At 33.0% G+C, this 27,771-nt stretch overlaps 1 protein-coding gene across 2 annotated transcripts in view; it reads left to right on the top strand.

Moving 5' to 3' along the window:
• EEA1 (early endosome antigen 1) overlaps positions 1–27,771 on the top strand; it is a 137,257-nt gene that overhangs the window by 105,665 nt on the left and 3,821 nt on the right. For both annotated transcript variants that reach the window (XM_081309177.1, XM_081309176.1), the window contains exons 19-28: positions 8,176–8,506; positions 8,981–9,082; positions 11,540–11,734; positions 15,976–16,158; positions 21,907–22,092; positions 23,537–23,668; positions 24,578–24,763; positions 25,716–25,954; positions 26,344–26,464; positions 27,115–27,213. In XM_081309177.1, the coding sequence (XP_081165303.1) occupies positions 8,176–8,506; positions 8,981–9,082; positions 11,540–11,734; positions 15,976–16,158; positions 21,907–22,092; positions 23,537–23,668; positions 24,578–24,763; positions 25,716–25,954; positions 26,344–26,464; positions 27,115–27,213 (1,774 nt within the window). The remainder of the gene's footprint in view (positions 1–8,175; positions 8,507–8,980; positions 9,083–11,539; positions 11,735–15,975; positions 16,159–21,906; positions 22,093–23,536; positions 23,669–24,577; positions 24,764–25,715; positions 25,955–26,343; positions 26,465–27,114; positions 27,214–27,771) is intronic.

Here is a 27,771-nt window from a genome sequence, read left to right as displayed (position 1 = left end):
GTCCTGTCCCTTTTATATGTCTAAAGTTTCCCTAGTTCTCCTGCATTCCTCTCCTGTGTCTTGTTCATTTCCCCTCATCCTGCATGACTGGGGGGAAATGGCCAGGGGTTGAGCATGTGGGCTGGAAAGCTCTAAGTGGAGTGCCAGGCAGAAGGGGAGCAGCAGCCCAGGGGGCATTGATTAGCAGCTCCTTGTCTGCTCAGGAGTTGCTTAATTAACGACTTTTTGGGGAGGGGTAGTATCAAAGGGTTTTGGAGATGTGAACATTCCATTCTCCCAGGGGCTGTTTCCAATTTCCTGGACTCAAATGGGCTCTATTTTCTCTATCAGATTTACCTAGCTACACTAACTCCCTGTTTTTAAATCTGGCTTCACTTCTAGTCAATACCTTACATTTTCTCTGTAGAAAATCACAGTTCTATTTTAGTCTCTATAGATTAATTTTATTTTTGAATTTCATATAAGTACGATCATATAGTATATTCTTTTTGTGACTGGCTCTTTTTTACTTAGTGTTCTGCTTTTTAAAATTCACCCATGTAGTCGAATGAATTCATTCTTTTTATCTATTACTATTATTCCACTAAATCTACTATAATTTGTTTATTTTCTTGGTAATAGGTATTTTGGAATTATTTCTAGTTTTTAGCTATTATGAAGAAAGATGCTATAAATATTCTCATAAAAGTAATTTTTGTGAAACTGCTGGGTCATGGTAGGGAAAGTGTGTTTAAAAAGTATATAAAATTGCCAAAAGTTTTCCAAAAGTGGTTGTACCATTTTATACTCCTACTAGAAATGTTGCAGTTGCTTCATATCCTTACTGATATTTGGTATTATCAGTACTATTAATTTTGGCCATCTGCTGAGTGTGAAATGGGATCTCATTGTGGGTTTTTGTGTTGTGTGTGTGTGTGTGTATACCAGGGATTGAAATCAGGAATGCTTAATCACTGAGCCACATTGCCAGCCCTTTGTGTTTTATTTATTTCTTTTATAATTTTGAGACAGGGTCTTGCTAAATGCTTTGGGCCTCACTAAGTTGCTGAAGCTAGCTTTGAACTTGCCTCAGCCTCCCAAGCCTCTGGGATTACAGGCATGTGTTTCTCTTATGAGGCTCTTAATAGCCTTTCAAATGTTTTAACTTGTCTGTTAAATTATTTTAGCTATTTAAATTTTCCTATTAGGGTCTTTTTGTTATTGACTTCTTGGAGTTCTTTTTTATTATTAATATTTTTATTGAGACATAATAGCTGTACATCTTTAAGAGCATGTGCATTATGATAATTCCATACATGCATACAATGTGTATGAACAGATCAGAGTAATAAGCGCTTCCATGTCCTCAAATATTAAAACATTTCTATGTGCTGGGAACTTTCATATATTTCTGTTATTTTGAAATGTATTATAAATCATTATAACCAGTTACCCTACTGTGCTACAGAAGACCAGAATTATTTCTTTCTGTGTTTTGGTGCCCCTTCTCCAACTTCTTTCCTTGGAGTTATTTGTATATTTGAAATGCAAATCTTTTGACAGACAGATGGGTATATAATAAAGCATTTTCTCCTAGTCATTGGCTTATCTTTAGTTCTTTTTGTTGTTGTTATTTTAAATATGGTATCTTTCAAAGAATAGAAGTATAAAATTTTGGTCAAATTCAATTTGTCATTTTTTCTTTTATTTTTTGTTTGTGTTCTAAGAAACATTTGCTCATCCCTAGAATTTATGAAAAATTGTCCTAGTTTTATTTATTTATTTTTTAGAAGTTTTATAGATTTTGTCTTTACATTTAGGTCAGGGATCTACCTTAAATTTATTTTTGTATGAAGATCTGAGGGAGGGGATCCAGGATAACTTTTTTTCCCATATATTATAAAATTGTTCAAGTACCGTTTGTTGGAAAAAATAAAAATTAAAAAAAAACTTTCCACCTATTAAGTGATTTGTCATCTTTGTCAAAAGCAATTTATCTTACATTTGTGGCCTTTATTCTTTTATGCTGATCTGCTAATCTATGTGTCTCTATGTATATTGACACCAGTAGTACCATTCTATGTTGATAATCTACTTTTTTTTTTTTTTAGTTTTATGGTAAATCTCATATCAGTTATCTATCTGTATTCCTTCTAAAGATTGTTTTGACTCTTCTACATTGGTTTTCCATATAAATTTTCATATTAACTCATCCATTTCTATAAATAAAGCTGTTGGGTTTTGATTGGCATTGCACTGAAACTATAAGTCAATTTGGGGAGAATTGACATTTTAACAATACTGAATATTCTAATTCACAAAGATGTTATATATTTATCTACTATTTTTAATTTCTCTTGGTAGCATTTTTTTAAAAGGGATATTGCACATCTTTTGTTAAATTTATTACTGAGGTTTATGTATTTTTCAGTGATATTTTAAATTAATTTTATAAAAAATTAGTTTCATACTTGCTTGTGGCTACTATAAAATGCATTTTTTAATACACTAAATGTCTCTATCCTTTAACCTTGTTAAATTTACTTTATAGTTTTATTCATTATTTTGTAGAATCCTTGAATTGTTTTTTGTTTTGTTTTGCTACCCGGAATTGAACTCAGGAGCGCTTGAATACTGAGCCACATCTCCAGCCCTTTTTATATTTTAGAGATAGGGCCTAGCTAAATTGTTTAGGGCCTCACTTACTGAGGCTGGTTTTGAACTTACTATCCTCCTGCTTCTCAGCCTCATGAGCCACTGGGATTACAGGCCTGCTCTACCACACCAAGAGAGACTTTTTTAAAAAAAAAAAAAAACTAGAAAAATGTTGCTACCTCTGAATAGAGATAATTTGCCTTCTTCCTTCCTGCTTTTTTTTTTTTTTTTTTTAATAAAGTCTTTTTCTTGATTTACTGTTGGCTGGGACTTCCAGTACAATTTTGAATATAAATTGTAATAACAGACATTCCTGCACTGTTACAATCTTAGGAAATAATGTTTTACCAAGTTTGAGGTTAGCTACTGGTATTCTGTACATTCCTTTTATAAACATTCCTCTGTATATCTATTTTTGCTTAAACTTTTAAAAAAATTATGCCTGTGTTCTATTAACTTTTTTTCCTGCGTCTATTCGTATGATTATATGTTTCTCCTTTATTCTCTTTAGTGAATTGATTTCCTCATATTAAACCAATCTTGTTTTTCTGGAATAAATTCCATTGACCATACTGTATTATCCTTTCAATATATTATTTTTTGATTGATAAAACAGTTGGTCCTCCATATCTGGTTCCACTTCAGTATATTTAACTGAGAATTGAAAATATTCAGAGAAAAAAGTTTTATCTGTGTTGAACATGTACAGACGTGTTTCCACCTTGTCATTATTCTCTAAACAATATAACATAACAACTATTTACATAGTCTTTACATGATATTACCTATTTTAAGCCATCTGAAGATAAAGTATACTGGAGGATGTGCATAGGTTATATGCAAATACTACACCACTTTACATATAAAGAACTTGAGCATCTGCAAATTTTAGTATTTTGAAAGGGGACCTGAAACCAATTTCAATGGATAATAAAAGACAACTGTACTTTGTTAAGAATTTTTCATGCATTCATGAAGCCTATTAGTTTGTAATATTTTTTTAAAAATATCATTATCAGGTTTTGGTATTATAGTTATACTGATCATAAAAAAGGAATTAAGAAGTATTCTTTCCTCCCAAACTTTCTGAGAGAATTATTTGAGGTGGGCATTATTTATTTCATAAATGTTTGGTAGAATTCACTAATTAACCAGCTGGGTGTGAAATTGGGGATTCAATGTATTCAATGAATAGAGGGCTATTCTGAATTTAAAATTTATTTATTTTTCTTGAGACACTTTTGGTTATTTGCATCTTTCAAAGAATTTGTCCATTTCATTCAAACTTCAAATTTATTGGTATAGTAGTCTATTTTTAATGCCTGTAAGATGTATAATAATATCCCTTTTTTGTACTTAATAGTAGTAATTTCTCTTTTTTTCTTGATCAATTTAATTAGAGATTTGTCACTTTTATCAGACTTTTATAAAAAAGTTATGTTAATGTTGATTTTGGTCACACTCTGAGATCTTTACTGGATATATCACTAGAATTATTAGATATAATTGATTTTATTTTTATTTATTAATTTTTATCTTCTCTATTATGCTTTCCTTTGGCTTACTTTAGGTTAAGGCTGCCCCTCCCTCATACACCTTTTTTGAGACCCAAAGGTTTATTTTGAGACACACTCAAGAGAGTGGGCTCTCTCAAGGGTAAGAAGCTTTGGGGGAAAAGCAAAGGTACACTTTCAAGGGAGAATGAGGGTCAGCTGGAGAGGAGGAGACAGCAACCTCTTGCTATGGATGTCAGTATTTATAGAGATAGTTGCTAAGGGCTGGACTAGAGGCGGAGTTACACAGTTTGCACCAGTTTTGGCAGTGTTCATCCATTGCCCTCATGTTACTTTTGTAGGGAAGGCATGGGTCAAGTGCTTTCCCTTTTTGTAAAAAATAGCTTTTTAATATGAAAGTTTTCCTATGGCTGTCCACATTTTGTAGTGTCTCTTTCTTCTTTTCAGCTCCTCCAACCTTTTTATTTCTCAATGTTCGATGTCAGATTTCTGCAGTTCCATGTCTTATTCTAATAAAATTAGTGTGACAGTTTTTCAACATGGAAGAAATTATCTTGAATGATGCCTTTTTTTTTTTTTATAATTTGCACTAATGTGGTCAATGGGCTTATGGCAGCAATAAGTATCAGGGGAGATTAGTTTAGACTGTATTAGGATCTATAATAATTGTTAGATGAAATTTCAGCTCTTTCTGGGGGCTGAAGTGGGTGTGTGGTTCTGGGAACATCCCATATAGCCATATAACTTTCCCCCAAATAATTAGAAATCATAAGATTATTTAGCCCAAAAATGGCAAAACAAAAATAAAGCCTTACATAGTCACCGTAAAACTTTTTATAAAACGTAATAATCAAAGTTATAAATAAACAAATACACAATTCATAGTCAGAAATTTTAACATGCCTTACTCAAAAATTAACAGAATGGGGGGAGGAGGGACGACTATTAAGGATAGAGAATAACAACATTACCAACTACCTCATTTAATTGCTACTTATAAAACACCATACCTAACAATACATATGTCCACATAGAAAATTACCTAAGATAAGCCATACATTGGGCCTTACATAAGACTTAATTTCAAAAGTTTAAATTTTACCAAGCATATATTCTGCAACAATTGAATTAGAAATCAATAACAACAACATATCTGGAAAAGCTCCAAACAGAACAACAACTGCAAAAAAGTCCCAAACCTTTGGAAAGTAAGGAATATATCAAAGAAGAAATGTAGAAAATACATAAAACTTCAGAATAGCAAAAATACATTGTAAGATGAGTACTGGCATTAATTAGAGCAATTTTTTTTAAAGTTAATTTAAAAAAAAAAAAGAAGATGAGTGTTGGAGGAAAGGATTAAGTGCCCAAATATAGGTGAGCCCTGGGAAAGTGGAACTTGGTGGCTAAGCCCTGTGCTTTTTGGTGGGGTTTATTCAAACCCCAGAAGTGTTTACATTAAATAAGAACAGAAAGGACCCTAGAAAAGGAATATTTGCATAAAATATAAAGGTGATAAAGATCTTAGTCTTCAAGATTTTCCTACCTTGATATGATGTGGGAGTCTATGAGTGATTTCTGAAATATGAGATTAGGACAAAAAAAAAAAAAAGGAAATAGAAAGATTAATGGGCCTGCTGGGGCCTTGAGGAAGAACATAAGAAGCAACTTAGAGGTTATCTTAGTAGACTTGTGATTGAGATGATGATGAACCGCTCAGTAAGTAACATAAAGGAGCAGGTATACTCCCCAAATAACCAGGCACTATAAACTACACTTAAGGCAAAACATATCTCTATATCCTCCAACTGAAATGATCAGAACCTGATTTACTAGATATGAGAACAAAAAAGTTTCCCTACTACATCTCAATCCCATGAAAGCGTGAAACAACTTAATCATCATCGACTCTGATGGGTTTGTTTCATCTCCCTGAAAGACATTTTCCCCTGGCTCTTCATCTCCACTTTTACTATTGGAAAGATCAACAGCCCTCAAACATTTGACACTATTCAAGTCCATCAACTCAGACAGACAGGCCTATTTGGAGTTTAAAGACAAATTCTACTTATAGGGCTGGGGATGTGGCTCAAGCGGTAGCGCGCTCGCCTGGTATGCGTGCGGCCCGGGTTCGATCCTCAGCACCACATACCAACAAAGATGTTGTGTCCGCCGAGAATTAAGAAAAAATAAATAAATATTAAAAATTCTCTCTCTCTCTCTCTCTCCTCTCTCCTCTCTCCTCTCTCACTCTCTCTTAAAAAAAAAAAAATTCTACTTATATGTGACTAGTCACAAGCCCTCCCATGAAAACATTCAATCAAACGAATGGGGAAGAACTGATTTTTATCCATCAAAATTCTGGTGAATAATATGTTCACTGAAGATCTGATGACATGACCAAACTCAACATTAACATCAAGGAAGACAAGCTGAGCAAAAGACTAATTCTACCTTGTAGTGAAGGAATGTGGACATATGTATTGTTAGGTATAGTGTTTTATAAGTAGCAATTAAATGAGGTAGTTGGTAATGTTGTTGTTCTCTATCCTTAATAGTCGTCCCTTCTCCCCCCTATTCTGTTAATTTTTGAGTAAGGCATGTTAAAATTTCTGACTATGAATTGTGTATTTGTTTATTTATAACTTTGATTATTACGTTTTATAAAAAGTTTTACGGTGACTATGTAAGGCTTTATTTTTGTTTTGCCATTTTTGGGCTAAATAATCTTATGATTTCTAATTATTTGGGGGAAAGTTATATGGCATAGTAAATAAATATATGTAGTCCTAATTTTAGGGTTGTTTTCAGATTTTTTTTTTTTTTTGGTGCTGTAGATCAAGCCAGCATACTACTCTGATGTACACTTAAAAAACCTGTAAATTTAATAGGACAACTGTAAATTTGCTCAATTTAAGCTTTTATTGGTGTCATATATGGGATGATAAGACATAATGTGTTAAATGGTATAATAAGAGTTTAATGCCTTTTCTGTTTAGACCTTTAAATATCAGGGAGTTACTGTGTCCTATGAACCTGATAACTTTCACCATCTTTTCTAGGGTTGTTTTTTTTTTTTTTAAAGAGAGTAAAAGCATATTTCTGAGACTAAGAGTTAGCAAGTTTCAAGATACAAATACAGTTCTGTTATTATATTAATACCCAACTTGAAATATGTGACTAGTATGTCTTTAAACAACTTTACTTTAGCATATTACTGAATTTATGCTAGTTTTAAATTTATACTGATTACATTGGAAAGAGTATGCTTTCTAGAAATTTTTATTTTGCATCTAGTTTTGACTTTTAAAATGGTTGATTTTTAATATGTATGTGTTTTTTTAATGTGTAATATGCATGATTTCATGTCTTTTTAGATTACATAAAAGGCTGTAGTTTATATCTTCACTGATTCATTCTTGTAGCTTATTCATTCTGGTATATAAAGGCTATATTAGAGGACAAATGATAACAAATCACTCATGTAATCAGCCAGGTTGTATGTAGGGTTAAATAAGTCATTTGTTTTCTGTTTTTGAAATAAAATATTTCTTTTAATTTTTTCTCTGTAATAACTATTTTGATGTTTAAGACCTATCAAACCCATCTTATATTTTATGTTTTCAAGAAAGGAGGCAAATTTTCCTATGTGCCTAGGAACTGACACACTGAATTAGGTGCTTTAGGCTGCATGGAAAACCTTTCTGTTTTTGTAAACCCTATAAAGTCTGCAATATGCAGTTTGTTTTGAGGATCTATTGTGGTAGACAAGACTGAATTAAGTCAGGAGGCTTAAAGGGTTTTGATTTTACTACTTAGTTATTTAACTAGGGGAAATCTTCTACATCTGCTAAATGATTTGGTCAGATGTTTTAAGGCATTTTTCAGTTGTGCAATTTTATGAAATTAAATTATTTTTATTTATGAACTATATACAAGAAAACTTAAGAGCTTAGTAATTATTTATGATTAAGTTTGAAGAGTGCAGTATGCATTATTTAAAAAAAATTTTTTCTTAAATGTCCAGTGTATCCACTACAAAATTGGATCTACAGAAAAAATCTGAAGCCCTTGAAAATATTAAGCAAATGATTACCAAGAAGGAAGAAGAAAAAATGATCCTGAAACAAGAAATTGAAAAGTTAAATCAAGATGCAAAGATGCAGCACAAGGAATTGAATAACAGAATTCAAGCAACAGTAACAGAATTGAAAGAAGTGAAGATGGAGAAAGAAACTCTAATGACAGAGCTTTCTACAGTGAAAGAGAAATTATCAAAAGTTTCTGATTCTTTGAAAAACTCCAAAAGTGAATTTGAAAAGGAGAATCAGAAAGGAAAAGCTGCCATATTAGATTTGGTTAGTTGTTTACATTTATTTCCTTAGGTAAAAGTGATATCTTATTTTAAATGTACTTTTTTTTTTTTGCTTAATTTACTGTTGACTATATCTCCCATCCCATGTGATTATTTCTTAATTTATTGGTTTAACATTTTATTTTTAAAACTTTCTTGTTTCCATTTTCTTAAAACACATTGTTCTACTTTAAAAATGGAAAAACTAATTATAAGCATTGTAAAATGTGGTTTCCAAAGTGTTCTAAAATATTCTCTAAATTATTTTATTGTGACTATTAGTTGCTGCTAGAAACTCTAAGCATGTTGTTTCTTCCCCTTTACTCCTATTATATTCACCTGTTTTTATCATGGGAATGGATAAGCCCGTCCCATGCTTTTAGGTTACTTTCTTATATGTATCTTACTAAGCTTATAAAACAGACTATTTAAGGTCATTACAAATATTTTCTGTGTAATATAGTTTCTCCCTTTTTAGGAAAAAACTTGCAAAGAATTAAAACATCAACTTCAAGTACAAACAGAAAGCACACTAAAGGAACAAAATGAATTGAAAAAGTCACTTGAAAAGGAGAAGGAGGTAAATTTTAAAATTAATATTTGTGTTCTACATATCACTGAAAAAATTTAAGCTATTTAAAATAAGAGACCAAAATAAAGAAATGTAATTCATAAAAGTAGAAAATTGGGTCAATTAATGATAGTTATAGTTAGATAATTTAGGTTAAGAAACATTATTTTGGCTAAAAAAATTCTTAATAGACTTTCCATAGAAATGACTTTTTAAGAAGTATTTGTTTCATGAAAATTCATATTAATGATATATTGATAATGATTAGGTAATGGTCGAGATATTTCTATGGTTAATGCTTCTGTTGTTCTCTAGCTAAACACACAAGCAAATGAGTAAATAAATGGGCGTAAAGTTTAGTTGTTACTCTTTGAAGAAATACCTTTTAGCAGCTGGAGTCAAGTATGCAGCTTTCTAGAAAATCTGATTTGATAATTTGTGGTCCTGACGAATGTGTGATATTAGTGTATTTTGTTTTTTAATTGATAGAAGGTATTTGCTTTATAGATTGCTAGCCGTGTAAATGGTGAAATAATAGTGGTTTTGTGTCTAAACTGTGAATCAAAATTGTCCAAATTTATATCCAGGCTATGCCATTTATTAGCTATGCAAATTTTTCATGTTTGACAACTTAGAGAATGAAACTGCACTTAATAATAAAGTGGGGCCAAATATAATAAAATCTATGTCATGAAGTTATTGTTAAAAATAAATGGGTTACAGTAAATGAATGGAACTTGAGAATATTATGCTAAGTGAAATAAGCCTATCCCAAAGGATCAAAGGCCAAATGTATCCTATGATATGTGGATGCTAATTCACAGTAAGTGGGGGAGGGCAGAGAATAGAGGTACTTTGAATTAAACAAAGGGGAGTGAAGGGAGGCCAGGGGCTATGGGGGTAGGAATGATAATAGAATGAATCAGACATTATTACTTTCTGTGCATATATGATTACATGACCTATGTAACTCTACATCGTGTACAATCAGAAGAATGAGAAGTTATGCTCCATTTAAGTATGATGTGTCAAAATGCATTCTACTGTCATGTTATAACTAATTAGAGCAAATAAAAAAATTAAAAAAGAGAAATGGGTTAATATATTTGAAGTACAGAGAATGCTGATTATAACAAAGTAAGTGTTCATATATTAGTTATTGTTTTATTATTGGTTATCACTATATAATCCTTATTGTTATACTGATTTCTATTTTGAACAAAAATATTAGGCTCTACACTGGAGATAAACTGGCGCATCTGTATATAGCACTGAAACTTTTTCAAAAGTAACTTTGAATATGGCTAAATGCCCAAAGGTGATTCCTGGTTCTTAAAAAAGTATGCGTAAAACATGAAAATACAGCTGTGTCTGGAAAAGTAGAAAATAGTAATAGCTCAGCTTGACTGCACAAGATCTTCAGGATGACTTCTACATAATATCTAATTTTGAACAGAAACATCCTAGTGGATTATAAAAACAAAGTAGTAGCAAAATATGCCCCAGGTCTCTAAAGAACTGTTGTACAGTTGTAAGGGTCCGGCAAAACGTCGGAGAAGGAAAGACCACACGAGACTAGCTTCATGCAATGGCAAGGGGGATTTTTATTAGGGATCCGTTCCAATGCGTTGGGGCTCTGTGCTCACTCAAGAAGGGAGAGCAGCCCAGAGCCCAGAGCAGAGGTCAAGCAGAGCTTAAGTACACTTTTTGGAGAGGGTGGGGGGCTTTACATACATCAGAACAAATCATCATGAGGCGCGGGAAAATTGAACAACAATTCCAATACATGATTAGTCCATTCATTGGCGGGAACAGTTTGGGCAGGGGTGATTGGTCACTTCTAAGTGGGGTACACATTCAAACTGATTGGTTCTGGGGCCTATATGCTTTACGCGCCATGCTACCTGGAACCCTTAGCTATTAAACAACCAGGGAATCAATGGAGATATTTACTGGGCAGCTCTTGCATTGTTCTAACAACTTCACAGAGATTACAGGTTCCGGGGATAGCAGGGGAAATTGTAACAATAGACTATTTAAATTCTAACAATGGTCTTTTACTTTTTAGCCCAGGCCTTGCAATCTAGAAGCTTTACAATGCCCTAGTCTTTTACACTTTAACTTTAACTTTAACTCAGGATTTTGCAGCTTAGAAATTTTACCTTTACACAGTTTAATTTAATATCATTAGATAGATACTGAAATAATTGTTAAAAATACATTTTAGTTTCATCAAAAAAAATAGACAGAATTAAAGAAAATTAATCTTACATGCCATATAAGTGAAAAGCATCAGTTGTAAAAACAACATGAAGGCAGGAATAGTTCTCTTTTGTTAATTACTAATTATTTGTGGCCAACAGACTCAGTACTATTTCTACCTAGAGGAATGTACAACATGTAGTAAGAACTCAGTAAATGTCTTTTAATGAATAAATGAATATCAGATATTTCATTTTCTTCTAGACTTCTCATCAGTTGAAATTGGAACTCAATTCTACTAAGGGAGAAGTCATACAGGCCCAAAATACTTTAAAACAAAAGGAAAAAGAGGAGCAGCAGCTTCAGGGGAACATAAACGAACTAAAGCAATCAACTGAACAAAAGAAAAAGCAAATTGAAGCACTTCAAGGAGAAGTTAAAATTGCTCATTCTCAGAAGGTATTGATAAGAAATTTGTTTACTTTTTATAGGAAGGAAAAAGTAGGCAACTAAGATAACGTGATTAACACAGATGAGTTGCAGCACAGGAAAGTTGATATATGCTCCAATTTTTCTAAGTTATTACATTTGATTATATGAGTAAATCTCTAAGTCTGGATTTCCATTCACCATAACCATGTTATCAGATAATTCCTCCTTTAAATTCTGGTACTAATCACTTGTCTGATAGACATGAAACTGCCTTTTTGTAAAATAACATAACTACCAATTAATGTCAAGACAATTACATAAGTCACATTCCTAGCGTATAAGAAAAATTTAAGGGAATTCAAAACAAATCATCTTTATTAAGAAAAAGTAATAAAGAACAAAAATCAGTAGTATGAGATTTCACATGACATATTTGATATTTTAAATAATTTCATAATGGTTTCCATTTCCAATAAGAAATGCACAATTTATTGTTAAGCATCTCTTTTTCATTCTTAAATATGTCTTAGTACTTAGAGCTTTCCCCTGTGTCTTAAATATATGAATTGGTCTTGGAGAAGAGAGACATAAACTCCCTAGTATGGAGAATAAACTAAATGTCATGCCATTAAGAGTTGGCTGTCATACTGTTAGAGTAAAAAGAATACAAATTTAAAAACTGTGATTTTCCATTTTATTTTGATCAGTGTTTTTGTAGCTCTTATGGAACTTTACAACAGAATAATTTTCTAGTAATATAAGCAAGAGTAGACAAATTTTATTATCACAGATAATCAGAAGTCAGGGTGTAATTACCACAGTGTGCATATTTATTGCATCTTAGATATCTTAGGTCTTTTTTGTTTTTCAAAATCTTCTAGCTTCATATTCCTAAGTACTTCCTGAGAAGTTTTTTTTTTTCTTTTTTTGTTAGAAATTTGTTTTTATAGCATTATAACAGTGAATTTTTTTAAAAATATAGCTATTTTAACATGTTTTTGTTTTCATTAAGTTATTAGATAAAATTTCTTTCTGATTTTTGAATTAAATATATTGACTTTTATATTAATACATGAGTGCTAGAATAAGGAATCTATTTCTTAACTTTGAGGAGGGCAGCAGCCTTTTGAACTTTTGGGGAGTGCTAGATTCATAGTCTTCATAAATTAGACTTGGAATTTAGAGTAACCAACTGGAGAATCTTTGTCAGGCTGAAACAGTTTGTGTTTGTTGAGGATCAGTGTAGCATCATGGTACAATAAATTTTAGAGCTAGGTAGATCTGAATTTAAATTTAGCTTATTGAGTTTTTTGTTATGTGATTTGACTGAATGGAAATAAAGGAGCAAGCGAGGAAAGCACTGAAATACTTGCAATAATCTAGATAGTAAAAGATGATGTGAACTAAAGTGTTAGAAATGAATGATTTAGGAATACATTTTAGAAGTTGATTTATTGAGACTTTCTGCTAGGTTAGATGATGAGAGGTAATGGAAAGGGAAATCAGGGATAACTCTATATTTGGGTCTGTGTTCATGGATAGTTGGTAGTAGCTTTAAAAATGGTTTTTTTTTTTTTTTTTTTTTTTTGTAATTGTAGATGGACAGCATGCCTTTATTTTATTTGTTTATTTATTTTTTAATGTGGTGCTGAGGATCAAACCCAGTGCCTCACACGTGCAAGGCAAGTACTCTGCCACTGAGCTACAGCCCCAGCCCCAGCCCCAGCCCCAGCCACAGCCTTTGGATATGTAGGGTTGCTGTGAGAAATCAAGTGTCCTAGTTGAGATAGATATCTATGGATCATTCAGATGGAGAGGTCAGGAAGGTGCTTGTATATAAGAGCCCAGAGTTTAGATGGAGAGTTAGAGCTGGAACATAATTTTGGGAGTTACTTATAAATAAAAGGTACTTAAAGACTTGGGTCTGTTTGAGATTGTCAAAGGAGAGAGAGTACATAGAATAATAGAGAGCTAATTGTAGCTGGGAAGGAAAAACTTTATTGATCATTGTGCTCCACTATAACTCACAAGACAGGTTGCCAAGAGAAAATAGATTTTATTCAAAGCTAGTCTTGAGGAATATAGAGGAGAACTTTTTCTTCCTCAAATCTCCATCTTCAAGGACTCAGAGGCACAGAAAGCTTTTGTAAGAGGAAAGGAGGCACAGGGAAACAAAAGGCAGGAATTCTACATATATTCATATAGTTAGGCTGTGTTAATCAGAAGTATGTCACCATCTCAAGTGCCCATTAGGGCCTGGGGTGGGGGCAGCCTCTCAGCCTCCATTCTTAGTATCAGGTAGTTCAGTTCGCAAATTATAACAGTTTGGTGCTTTTAATTCCAAAGGGTTATGTTTCACAACGACCACAACTTTGGGGTTCAACAACATAGAGATCTAGCAGAAGAAAAGGGATGAGTAAAAGATTTTGAGAAGGCATGACCAATATGGTAAAAGAACCCCAAACACAGTATACTCTGGAAACCAGGTTGAAGAAAATGCTTTTAGAATGGGATATAATTAACTCTATCAATTAATGCTAAGAGAGAGGTCAAGTAAAATGTGGACAAGGATAAGACTATTGGATTTCGGAACATGGGGAACACTGATGACTTCAATAGCCATTTTGTTAAAGTAGTATATTTATTTTGTTGAATTTTTAATTGACACATAACAACTGTACATATTTATGGGGTACAATATGGTGATTCCATACATGAATATGATGATATTTAAATGATCAAATTAATATTTCTGTCTCCTTAAATATTTATCATTTCTTCAAACTCCTTTCTTCTAGTTTTTTAATAAATTGTTGCAAATTGTAGTCGCCCTACTGTGCTATAGAACACTAGAACTTAGTCCTCCTGCCTGTCCAATCTCTATCCTCCCTCCTCTAACCCTGTTTATCTTTCCTAGCCTCTAGTGATCACTCAACTGTTCTCTGCTTCTATGATAAGTCGTGTATTTATTTAAGTGCTTATTTTTCATTTTATACATATATTTGTATATTTTAATTGTCATAAGTTGTACATATCTGTGTCCTTTTTTTTTCCCCTAGGGATTGAATCCAGCTATACCCTTAGCTCTTTTTTAGACAGTATCTTGCTAAATTGCTGAGGTTGCCCTCAAACTTGCCATCCTCAGCCTGTCACCTCACTGGGATTACAGGTGTGGGTCACTGTACTCAGTATCTACCAAATATTCTTTTTTTAAATTTTTTTTAAAGAGAGAGAGAGAGAGAGAGAGAGAGAGAGAGAGAGAGAGAGAGAGAGAGAGAGAGAGAAAGAGAATTTTTTTTTTATTTTTTAGTTTTCGGCCTACACAACATCTTTGTATGTGGTGCTGAGGATTGAACCCGTGCCTCACACATGCCAGGCGAGCGTGCTACCACTTGAGCCACATCCCCAGCCCCCCAAATATTCTTAAAGACTGAAAAGAAGTTGATTTTAGAGATGTTTTGATCTTTATGAGATTTTTTTCTGCTTTGATATTAATAAAGATGACCTGCAGAAATTTCCTAAGTTATTTTTGAATTTCCAAGTAGTAGAAAAAACATAACTTCAATACAACACCAATAATGGTTTCTTAATTTCTTTCATGTAGGTTTCTTTTAGCTTAACCTTAAAATATATTATCTGAGGCATCCAGCACTATATCCTCCATCAGAATGTAGTTGTTACTCTTTCTTCTGAGACCTGATACTACTTCCTAGTTAAATCCATTTTTCCTTTGTTTAATCAGTTTTACATTTTATGGTTTTAAAGTTTATTTATTTACCTAACTTTTTTGTGGTGCTGGGGATCAAACCCAGGACCTCCCACATGCTACGCATGCACTGGACCACTACACTGCAGCCTGTGTCTTTTTTGATTTTTAAAAATTGGGACTTGTTGGATTTTGTAATTGAGTTTAGAAGTGTACCGTAAATTACTTTTTATTGAAGTAAAATTTTAGGTCACAAATGCAGTTAGCCTATTTTTAGAAATCTTAGTTGGGCTGGGGATGTGGCTCAAGTGGTAGCGCGCTCGCCTGGCATGCTTGCGGCCCGGGTTCGATCCTCAGCACCACATACCAACAAAGATGTTGTGTCCGCCGAGAACTAAAAAATAAATATTAAAAAAATTCTCTCTCTCTCTCTCTCTCTCTCTCTCTCTCTCTCCCTCCTCTCTCTCTCTCTCTTTTAAAAAAAAAAGAAATCTTAGTTGTATGAATTTCATTTTATGAATTTAATATGCATACTGTTTCAAATAACTACTATATGTTTCAGACAGAGCTTGAGAATAAACTACAGCAGCAGTCAGCGCAGGCAGCCCAGGAACTTGCAGCAGAGAAAGAGAAAATATCAGTGTTACAGAACACCTACGAAAAATGTCAAGAAAATCTAAAACAACTTCAATCTGATTTCTATGGGAAGGAATCTGAACTTCTGGCCACAAGACAAGATCTTAAGGTATAATAAACTATATTATATCTTAGAAACTCAGTTACTTGTTTATAGACAGTCATTAAATGATTCATTTGAGCACAGATGGGAAAGGGAAGGCTAATATTTGAGAAATATCATAATGGTTTTCTACTAAATTACTACATTTGGATTAGCATGCTTTAAAATTAATTTTTTTTTTTTTTTGCGGGGGTAGGATCCCAGAGATTGAACTCGGGGGGCACTTGGCTACTGAGCCACTTCCTCAGCCCTATTTTATATTTTATTTAGAGACAGGTTCTCCCTGAGTTGTTTGCTAAGGCTGGCTTTGAACTCTCAATCCTCCTGCCTCAGCCTCCTGAACCACTGGAATTATAGGCGTGTGCCACTGTACCCGGCCATATGTGAGCATTTAAAAATGAGTTATGCAGGTGTGGTGGTGCACACCTATAATCCCATGGTTTGGGAGGCTGAGGCAGGAGGATTGAAAGTTGAAAGCCACCCTTAGCAATTTATCGAGGCCCTAAGCAACTCAGCAAGAACCTGTTTCAAAATAAAAAAGATAAAAGGGCTGGGGATGTGGCTCAGTGACTAAGTGCTCCTGGGCTTAATTCCTGTTACTGCCCCCAAATAAATAAATAAACAAAATAAATAAATGGATTATATCTATCATAGTAGAATATTTCAGCATGTTAATTTGTACACTATTAGTGTATCTAAGTGTTTTATGATTTTCTTTGAAAATGACTTAAAAGATCTGCTGTTAGAAAATCATTTAATGAGTTTTAAATGTTAATCACTTGGGAAAAATGCCGACAATCTTGCTCTTGCTTGTCAGGCAATTCTGACTCTAGTTTTGTATATTTATCAACTTCCCTAGATTACTGAAATGCACAATGATTAAATTAGGAAGTCAGAGCTCAAATGAATCCTAACCTTAATTATCTAACAATGTATAGAAATTTTATCCTTGGTAATACTATATTATTTGATAAAGTGTATGTTTATTAAAATAAAGGATATGGAAAAAAGGTAAACAATTTTTATATAATATTAAGGTATAAATTCTCTAAGGGAAATGGAATATGTGTGTTGTCTCAGAAGTTTCAGCCAGTTTTTTTTCTCTCTATTTTTTCTTTTTCTTTCTTTCTCTTTTTTTTTTTTTTGTTTGTTTTTTGGTAAGGTGAAATATGATGTTTTCTGTTTCTATCCTGTTTGGGATTTGTTTATTTAATTTAAAGTGTACTACTGGAAAATTCTGTTGAAAAATCACAGAATGTTAAAATGTTTAAAATATATAATGTTTATATTTTATTCCAAGGCTCTTGTAGGGAAGACTTTATAAAGGAGGTAGGATTTGATTAGGTCCTGCAGGATATGTGGAATTTGAATATGCAGGATCCTAGAAAGGTCATTTTACTCAGAGGCACAGTTTGAGAAAAGGTGCCACAATGGGAATAAACAGGCAGGACATAAAATTGTCTTATTCAAGTGCTGGTTTATGTGTGGAATTTAGGTTTTAAAAAGTAGGATCTGAGAGCTGGGGTTATGGCTCAGCAGTAGAGTGCTCGCCTAGCATGCGTGAAGCACTAGTTCAATCCTCAGTACCACATAAAGATAAATAAAGGTATTGTGTCCATCTAAAACTAAAAAAAAAAAAAAAAAAGTAGGCTTTAAATAGTGAAGTATCTTAGATGCCTAATAAAGATGCTTGAACTTTATATTTGGTGGTGGGGCGGGGGAAGTAAAGTCTAAGCAGAGAATAAATGAAGAAAAGAGACTTTGGAAACTTAACTTGGAGTGGGTTGTCGTGGTAGGGAAATTAGTTAAGAGGTTATATCTCTTTCAGGAATGAATTGATTAGAACTAGGAATAAAGTTAAAGAGGAAGGAATAGAAGAGATTAACCACATAGAGATGACACAAAAGGGCTGAATGCATAGTAGGCTACAAGGAAAGTGAGAGAAGAAATGATAATTCATGATTCACAAAGAAATTGGGTAAAAGAATTGTCATACTGCCAATAGCATATACATATATGTACCTATATGTGACAGAAAGAGCAAGAGAGATCAAAAGATCAAAATAAGAAAGCCTAAGAAAAAAAATCACTTGACATTTAGGTGGTGTTAAATTGTTGTTCTTTTCTTCAAAACACTGTTGTAATTCAGGGAAAATTTGTGAGGAATTTTGGACTTAACCCAAAGGCATTAGGAACCACTGAAGACATTGCATAGATTTGTATTTTGGGTAAATGATTGGCTGCAGAATGAGGAAGGGAGATAAATATAGAGACCAGGGAGAAGGCTTTACAGCAAGATACTTTTTGGGCTATTACTTGTTTGGGCTAGTAGTAGCAGTAAGGATGGAGAAAAGTGATTGAATTTGAAGGATATTGAAATGATAGAAGATTTGAAACTTAATGGTTGTAAAAGTCTTGTAGAAATCACTCTTTTCATATAGATAGATTATTTATCCAGAGTATAACTTAATAATGGGACTTATATCTCCTAAATCAATAGTTTTCATTATAAGCCATGATTTTTATTATACCTGAAATATATATTTCATATTAATAATTTCATACATGAAAGAATAATTCAAATGTAAATATGAGCAAAAAGAAAACAGAGGGCCAGTCATCTACAGCGTTTTAAACTAAGAGGCCTTGACTAGATCTCTATTCTAAAGCTTGCTTCTATAGGTAAGGGCAGGCCTAACACTGTACAATAATAGAACATAGTCACATCTGTGTTCTTATTCAAAGCTTCTATTCTTTCTTTCATCACCGTTTTACTAGAATTTTTTAACAAAATATTTATAAATCCTGTATTAATGCCTTTAAAATGAGAAGTATATGAACTACTTAGGAAATTAATGTAAAATAAAGGATAAATACCTAGGGAATTACAAATGGTACTTATAGACCAGAATGAAATCATTACCAACCATTATTTTTCTTTTTCTTCAGTGATGTTATATGATCTTGTAGATAAGAGAGAGAGAAAAGGGAAAGATTCAGAACCTTGTGTGACATGATACCCATCTAAGTTAAGGCTGCTTGACCACTGTGGGATGACAGTGTGTACTTGGACACCAGTAAGATGGAAGACAGCCTGGCCTGATTTACGCTGCTGGATTACTTATGAAACACTTAAGTTTGTTGACTGCATATTTCAAATTAGTTATGCTGTATATATTTCTTGGTTGTCCAGGAAAGGTAAAAGTGGAATTTAATTGTAAATTTTATACCTTGAGTAAAGTGGAAATTCTAGGGTAGTAAGTTTAGGATTAAATTGAAATCTTTTCAACTTAGTACTATCTCTTCTGTCATTTTATCATACGTCAACAAAAAGTAATAACTAAAATTGTAAAGGTTTTATTTTGAAAGGAGATTGGGAAATTTTGTTAAATAGATAAAAATAAATAGCCACCCCACAATACTGCAGGAACTCTCTTTTGCTGAGATACTATAATGTGAGTGGCATGATCAGTGTTACTGTTGATAGTTGATATACTCAAGGATTTCCTATTGCAGTGGGTATGGATATAGGAATGGGTTTAGACAATTCCAATAAAATCATGGAATGGGAGAAGAGGGCTTCTGAAGCTGAGCAGATAAGATAACATGGTTTACAAGAAATATAAAAAGAACATTTAAAATGCATGACACTATGCCACAGAATAACATAGATGAATATTCAGAGGCAGGGGATAGCAATGTGACTTAGCATCTTCAAAAGGACCTCATAGAACATTCCAAATTTGAGGTTGACTGTAAAGACTAATCACTGGTTTAAAATTTTACAGGCCATGAGTTTAAGATTTTATAATCCATGCCCATTTTCAAATTTTTGTGGACATTTTAGAATTTTTGTGGAATTCTCTGGAGTACTATTGCTTTCCAGACTCTGGTAAACCTTGGTATTCCTTAGTATTAGATTAGACCCCCTATTGCCTTATTCTAGTTGCAATAGACTTAATGGACTAGCTTTGCAAATTTTATTGTCTACATGTGAAGTCCCTCTTATGCTTCATGACATATAGGTAAGTTCCCAAGTGTACTCTGGAGACTTCTGTGAACCACATTCCTCGGAGGGTCTCACACTCATTGTTTTCTGGTGCTTAGCAAGCGTTTCACTGCCCTGTATGATTTCCATGTTACATGCCTATTTTGTTTTTCAGGCTACCTAGTCAATTCCTGTAAATTAAGCACTGTCTTATACCTTTCTCACTTAGTGGTTAGCTGGCTGATTAGTAAAGAGCCTTGAGGGGTTTATTGTCTGACTGGCAGTCATTAAAAATTAAAATTTAATTTATATAAGAAAGAATTCAGAACTTGGTTATTGATAAGGAGTAAACTTTTTTAGGAACCTTAAGAATCCTGATAAATGAGGTCCTCATTTATTTTTACTCATGTATAGTCCTAGTATTTTTACTAATTATATATAATCCTAGTTACTAAAGATCTTTTCCTGAATTATATTGTCTGCTGCCTTTTCAAAGAAACTGTATGACCCACGTTAGAAAACTCAGTTTCTAGATCTGGTGAAAGAGCATCTTGGAGTTGGTTCTCAGCCCCTGGTGTATGACAGCAAAAGCAGCTGAGAGTAGCACTTTCCTGCCATTTCTTTTATTTAACTATCACCACATCTTCCCCCAAATGAAACCTAATTGGAGGGAGGGAGATTACCCTTTCTTCAACTTGACCTTTTCAAAGTGTTTGGGTCTTAGTATAGTCAATGATTGTGGTCTGTTAATTGATAGTAACTATTTGTACCACATAGGCAGTTGAGAGGATGGACTGGTATTCCTCTCAGGATATAGCCTCAGATGTTTGAATTTTTCTTTTGATTCACCTGATCAGACAACTATGTCTTTTCCTAAAGACAAAAAATCTTCTTATTTATCAAAGTTTTTAATATGTCTAAGGACCTCATATATCTTACAAAATGTATATGTGTACATAATGTAGCATTTAACTCTTTTAAAATTGTGTTATTTTGTATCTCCCCAGTCTTTTCTCTCCCCACCCTCTACACACACACACACACACACACACACACACACACACACGAGGTCTTCATTTATTTTTACTTAGATTATATATTACATATACTTAGATTATATGTAATCTAAGTATATTTGATATGGTCCCTACTTATTTGATAGTTTTTCACATTACCTGGCCAATATTGAAGATTTGATAAGCATTCAGTATTGAAGGGTGTAACATTCTCTTTTTATAGTATAGTCAGCTGCTGCATAGTGATGTTTCAGTTAGCAACAGACCTCATATACAGAGGTGTTTAATAAGATTATAATGAAGCTGAGAAATTCCTATTGCCTGGTATTTTTACTGGAACATTTCTGTTTTCAGATGTTTAGATACACAAGTACTTTATATTGTGTTACCATATTCAGTGAAATAACATGCTTAACAGGTTTTTAGCAATTCTTAAAAGAAAGAATTGACTTTTACTAAGGGAAAGTAGAAATTTATTTTATATAAACAATGTTTGCTCTACCATGTAACAATAGGCTCTACCACATTACCTTGGTGTGGAGTAAGCTGTACCATCTAGGTTTGTGTATGTGCACTCTGTGATGCTCACATGACAAAATTAGCTAACAAGGATGTCCAGAACATGCCCTCATGGTTAAATGACGCATGACTGTATTGTTTTCCATAATGCTTATATTAACTGTTATGTTGCTACCGAAATTTATTAAAAGATGGCATATAATAATTTGGGGAAAAAATTCTTTTTACAAGTCTGTAGAAGAGAAGCTTTCTCTAGCACAGGAGGACTTGATATCAAACAGAAATCAAATTGGAAACCAAAATAAATTGATTCAAGAATTGAAGACTGCCAAAGCTGCTTTGGAACAGGATTCAGCAAAGAAAGAACAGCAATTGAAGGAGCAGTGTAAAACACTCCAAGATACTCAAAAAGAAAAGGTATTTCATTTTTCTGACTTAAATGCAGAACCTTAAAGCTTCAGTGGTTTGGAGATCATCCAGTCAAATCTCTTAACCTCATGTTCAATACAGGTATCATCTTTAGTTTCAACAGCTCTTTCAGAAGGACGTCTAGAACAGGCTAAAACATGCTTAGTCATTGGAAGTTTTGTGCTAGGAAGTACTTCTTAATAACCTCCTTGCCAGTTCTACCCATTTTTTTCTCACTGCTTAGTCTTATAAGCAACTACTTTTTACACCATAGAATCTTGGTTATTTAAGAACAGATATTATACTTCCTCAGCTATGTCTCATATAACATTTGTACTCTAAATGTGTCAATGAGATAATAAAAGGTCTAGGTAAGTCTTAAGTTTGTTAAGAATTCTTAAAAGAAAGAATTGACTTTACTGAGAGCAAGTAGAAATTTATTTTATATAAATAATGTGAAGTTATGAAGTTGAAAGCATTGGCTTATATAACAAATACATTATTAAAACACTTTAAACTTTATATAGAGAAATTCAGACTCCAGAAACTTTTTGGTTTTTGTTTATTATTTGAAATTATATATTCCTATCAGCTGATAGGCATTATTCTAAATAATTCCTGAAGTTCTTGGTATGTTCTAAATTGTTCAATTCTCAAAATTCTTTTTTAATTAAAAAAATTGTGGATGATTTTGTATATATAAGGATGGTGAAGTTGGAATGGAATTCTTGATTTATACCTTAAGTTTGGGAAGTTCTGACTGAATTATATGGTGTGTGTGTGTGTGTGTGTGTGTGTGTGTGTGTGTGTGTGTTAGTTACTGGGGATTGAACCCAATAGTATGGCACCACTGAGCTCCATCTTCAGCCCCTTTTTTAAAATGTTATTTTGAGACAGAGTCTCAGTTGCCCAGGCTGATCTAACAATCCTCCTGCTTCAGCCTCACAAATAGCTGGAATTATAGGTATGTACCACCACAAGAAGCTAGAACTATAGTTTTTAGGTATTGCAAACAGTGTTCATCAGATACATCTGGTTTCAGAATTAACTCCATCTATGATGGATTATTTGTCTTAAACTTTTGATCTTTCACCTATAAAATGGGGATTAAAAATCTATTTATTTCAGAGATTAAATGATGCTTAATGTTCTACTAGGTACCTATGTAAAGATAGTGATACTGATAGAATAGGAGTTAGAAGAATAAGAATGGTAGTTTTGGCTACATTTTATAGAATTGCTGCTCTGGTCAGACACTGTCCATTTTACAGTATTAACTATAACCGTTTAGTCTTTATAATGATATTATTGAAGGAGGTAGGCAAGACAGGGTATATTAATTTGCTTCAGTTAAGTACAATAGTCATCAATAGTCACAGTATTTTGATTATACTAATTTTCATTTGAGTGTTTGCTTTGAAATTATGTTTTAATGAAACTTATTTTTCTACAGTCAATAAAAGAAAAAGAACTAGCAAATGAAAAATCTAAATTGGCAGAGATAGAGGAAATTAAGTGTAGACAAGAAAAAGAAATCACCAAGCTGAGTGAAGAACTCAAGTCCCACAAACAAGAAAGCACAAAGGTATATTAAAATAATTACTTTCCTTTCCTCTGTGTTGTTGGATTTTTCTATAAAATTATATATGTGTTGATATATACTAGTATGTTATATTAGGAAAATTGAGAGCAAATTGCCATGTGCTAGGCAAATTATTTTGTTGTTTTTGACCAATATGATTCCTATATATACCTATGATAACCGTAAGAGATTAGGTTTCATTGAATGATAATTAAGAGAGATTAATTTAGCAAATGATGCTCATGGATAATAAAAATATGTAAGAATTTGGAATTAAGATTTTAGGGAATTCTAGTTTTTTTCCAATTATTTTACTTCTTAAAATCCTTTAATAATCTCTTGTTTTTAACATTTTGTCTGTTATAAGCACAGCTATAGTGTCAGCTAAAGAAAGCATTTATCATTTGCTTTATAAAATGTTATTCATTTTCTTAGAGAAAAGTCAGATTCTCTCAAATGCCCTCTTAATAGTCTTTATTTCTATCAGCACACTTGGCATTTTGCATCATAATTTGTAATCTCATGCCCTTCTATTCTTCTGGAATTGACTTCCTTAAAGCAGGAAAGTCCTATAACTCATTACAGCCTCAGAATGTAACAATGTGTGATAACTCAATGATGACCTATAATAAATAAATGCTTATTAAGTGAGAAAAGGGAGAGGAGGGGATGGAGATCTTCTCCACATAATATAATCAAAACATGCACCTGCCACATGTCACCTGGGTTAAATGATGAGTGGGCAGGAGGCAAATTTATTCTTGCATCTTTTTAGCCAACTGTTCCAAATGTTGAACTTGAAGAATCTCATATGTGAGTAAACTCATTGTGTCTGTGGTAAATTGCATAAATTTCAGCTGCCTTGTGACATATTTATTATCAAGAATGATTTGTTGTTTTGCCTTTCAACAGGAGGTAACCAATCTCAAGGATGCCAAACAACTTTTAATTCAGCAGAAATTAGAACTTCAAGGAAAAGTAGACTCATTAAAGGCAACTCTTGAACAGGAGAAGAGAAACCTGCAGATACTAACAGAGCAGGTGAAAAAGGAAGAAGATGAGCTGAAGAAAGAATTTGTTGAGAAAGAAGCTAAACTGGTCAGTGAGTTAGTGGTGGGAAGTATGTTGAACAGCACTCTAAATCAGTCCAGGGGGAAGATTCTTTTCTACCTAAGTTTCTATTTAAGTTCTAAGTTATGACTGATGTTATGCTTTCTTAAGATTTTAGTTTTCAAGAAAGGAAATCTGATTTGCTGAAATAGTTGACATGTGATTGGAAATATTTTATCTGTTATCATATTTTGGTTTATATCAGTGAAAATTCAATTAAAATATAATTTAAAAAGTCATTTTTTTGTTCCAGAAATGTTTGAAACACATAAACCCACAAACTTATAGATTGAGGTAAATGGGGTGAAAGCTACTCATGTGAAATTTGTTTTGTCAAAGTGAATGATGTTGATGAGGGGAAATGGAAACTTCAGTTTGGAATTAGGATGAACAAAGTCAGCTTTTCCTTCCCTAAGCTGTACATGCCAAATAGGAAGCATCTGGCTTTCCTTTATTGAATTAACTCAATATCCCTAGATAACTTGACTGCTGAATATTCTAGATGAAGAGTTGGAATTTTAAGTTCAAAGAGTGACTTGAAGGGCTTGTATTGTGGTTTTTGGCAGGTTGATAGAGACTAAAGGATACATTGAGTGACCTAAGGAAGTGCCAGCTTTATCTCTAGGGCATCATGCTGTCCCTAGCCATGTGTGTCTTCCCCTGCTCTGGTAGAAAAAATAAGACTTTCAAGTCATGTCATTTAACCTGGACCTTATGAGAGGCCTGCTACCCATCATTTCAGGATTATAGCATTTGAACCCATTCAAATTATACAGATGTTTGCAGAATAAGTTTTATTTGTGTCTAGTGAAATATATTCTCTTACCTCCTTTCCTAAAGCAGCAATATTATTTATATTGCCAATATTTTAAATTTAATAAATTAATTTTGTAATAGCCCCCCCCCACACACACACACACACATTTTTTTCTTTTCTCAGCATTCTGAAATAAAAGAAAAGGAAGTAGGAATGAAGAAACATGAAGAAAATGAGGCTAAACTTACCATGCAGATTACAGCATTGAATGAGAATTTGGGCACTGTAAAGAAGGAGTGGCAGTCTAGTCAACGGAGAGTTAGTGAGCTGGAGAAACAGACTGACGACTTACGTGGTGAGATTGCAGTCTTAGAAGCCACGGTTCAGAATAATCAAGATGAAAGGAGAGCACTGCTAGAAAGGTAACTGATGTCCACTAAAGTAGTTCATATCCATTGTAGGTAATTAAAAGATTGTTACAGTCCACATTTTTAGAATATAAGAATTAAGAAAAGTATGTTAAGGCCTACAGGTATTTAAGTAGACATTTAAAAGACTGATCCTTAGAACAATCAAATAATTGAAATGAATGTGTTTATATTTAAAATTACTAACTAGTCCATGGCCTATATTCAAGAAAGATTCTTTCGTGATTTTTTTAATTTGCCTCTGTTTTTTATTTTTTATGTGGTGCTAAGGATTGAACCCAGCGCCTCACATGTGCTAGGCAAGTGCTCCACCATTGAGCCACAGCCCTAGCTCATCATGATTTTTTTTTTAAAATTAGTTCTCTCTTTTCTATCTGTTCCAGATGTCTTAAAGGAGAAGGTGAAATAGAAAAGCTTCAGACCAAAGTCCTAGAATTGCAAAGAAAGCTGGATAATACAACTGCAGCAGTGCAGGAGCTGGGCAGAGAAAACCAGTCCCTTCAGGTAAGTTACTTGAGATGTGAGGCAGTTTCTCAGACTACAATTGACCTTTTAGTGTAAAGCAGGGCTGGGGTGTGGCTCAATACAGGAGTGCTTATCTAGCATCTGCCCTGGGTTAGATCCCAGCACTGGAAAAAAAAAAAAAAAAACAGAACTCATGTTTAATAAATTTTTTCAAATAGCTACTGTCTGTACAGTGATATTATAGGTTTTATAGGTTGTTAAATATAAATTTGCTTACTTTATGATAAAGGACTTCTTCAGAGATCTCAGAGATTAGTTTGAGAGCCATGTCATTCATGAATTGTCAGTACAGGGAAAGAATTAACAAAATTCAAGAATACCCAAGAATGGAAAAATCAGTATGTGTTAAAAAAGTGATATAAGTATGTTCTTAGAATCCCTAGAAAGGATTGATCATTAGAGTTAGGCTAATTATCAGTGCCTCGGAGGAATAAATTTTAATTTTATTTTCATTCACATTTTTTTTTGACAAATGAAAGTTGAACAAAATATTTCTAATCTTAAAAATTTTATTCCATGTTGTAGACAGCCAAAATTTTGTACATATCTGGTACCATATTAGAAATAATTTATCATTCTTTATAATATTCAATATCATAATACATTGGAACTTTTTTAAAAAAAAACAGATCAAACATACACAAGCGTTGAATAGAAAGTGGGCTGAGGACAACGAAGTACAGAACTGTATGGCCTGTGGGAAAGGCTTCTCGGTCACAGTGAGACGGGTGAGTGGGTTGATTCCTGGAGCTACGTTTCTTGATCTCATTTCTCACTGATAGTATTTTAATCATCAAAATAGTTCTGCATTTAATGAATTTTTTAAAAATTCCATTTGTTGGTAAACTTTATGACTACATAGAATAATTAAATTTCATGTAGTCTAGTTTCTGGTTAGCCTGTGTTTGAATTTTAGTTTTAAATTCAGTCGTCGTTTTCCTACTAAGTTATTCTATGGGACATTTTTGGATCCAGTGCACCATGTTGAACTCATGTGGTTTAGTCATCATTGAGTTCTTTTAAAGGAAGAAAAAGCAGAGAGATGTAAAGATACATGTTTGAAATAGTACTGTTTAAATAATTATGTGTAAATTCCAATTGAAGACAGTATTTCTGAAACATTTGGCAAATAGATATAGTTCTTTGTTCGATAAGTGTGTTTTCACACTTAAAATATGCTTTTTAGAGTTCTTTTGAAAATTTTATGATAAAAACAGGCATAAAATGTTTATGTAGTGTTTAATAAATAGGGAAGTCTTCACTTTAATGTAACAAAGGGGTTAAAT

Source organism: Spermophilus citellus (assembly GCF_964194105.1).
Source record: "Spermophilus citellus genome assembly, chromosome: 10".
Taxonomy (NCBI): domain Eukaryota; kingdom Metazoa; phylum Chordata; class Mammalia; order Rodentia; family Sciuridae; genus Spermophilus; species Spermophilus citellus.
The sequence above is the reverse complement of the archived record's forward strand: the minus strand, read 5'-3'. Positions and strand labels throughout refer to the sequence as shown.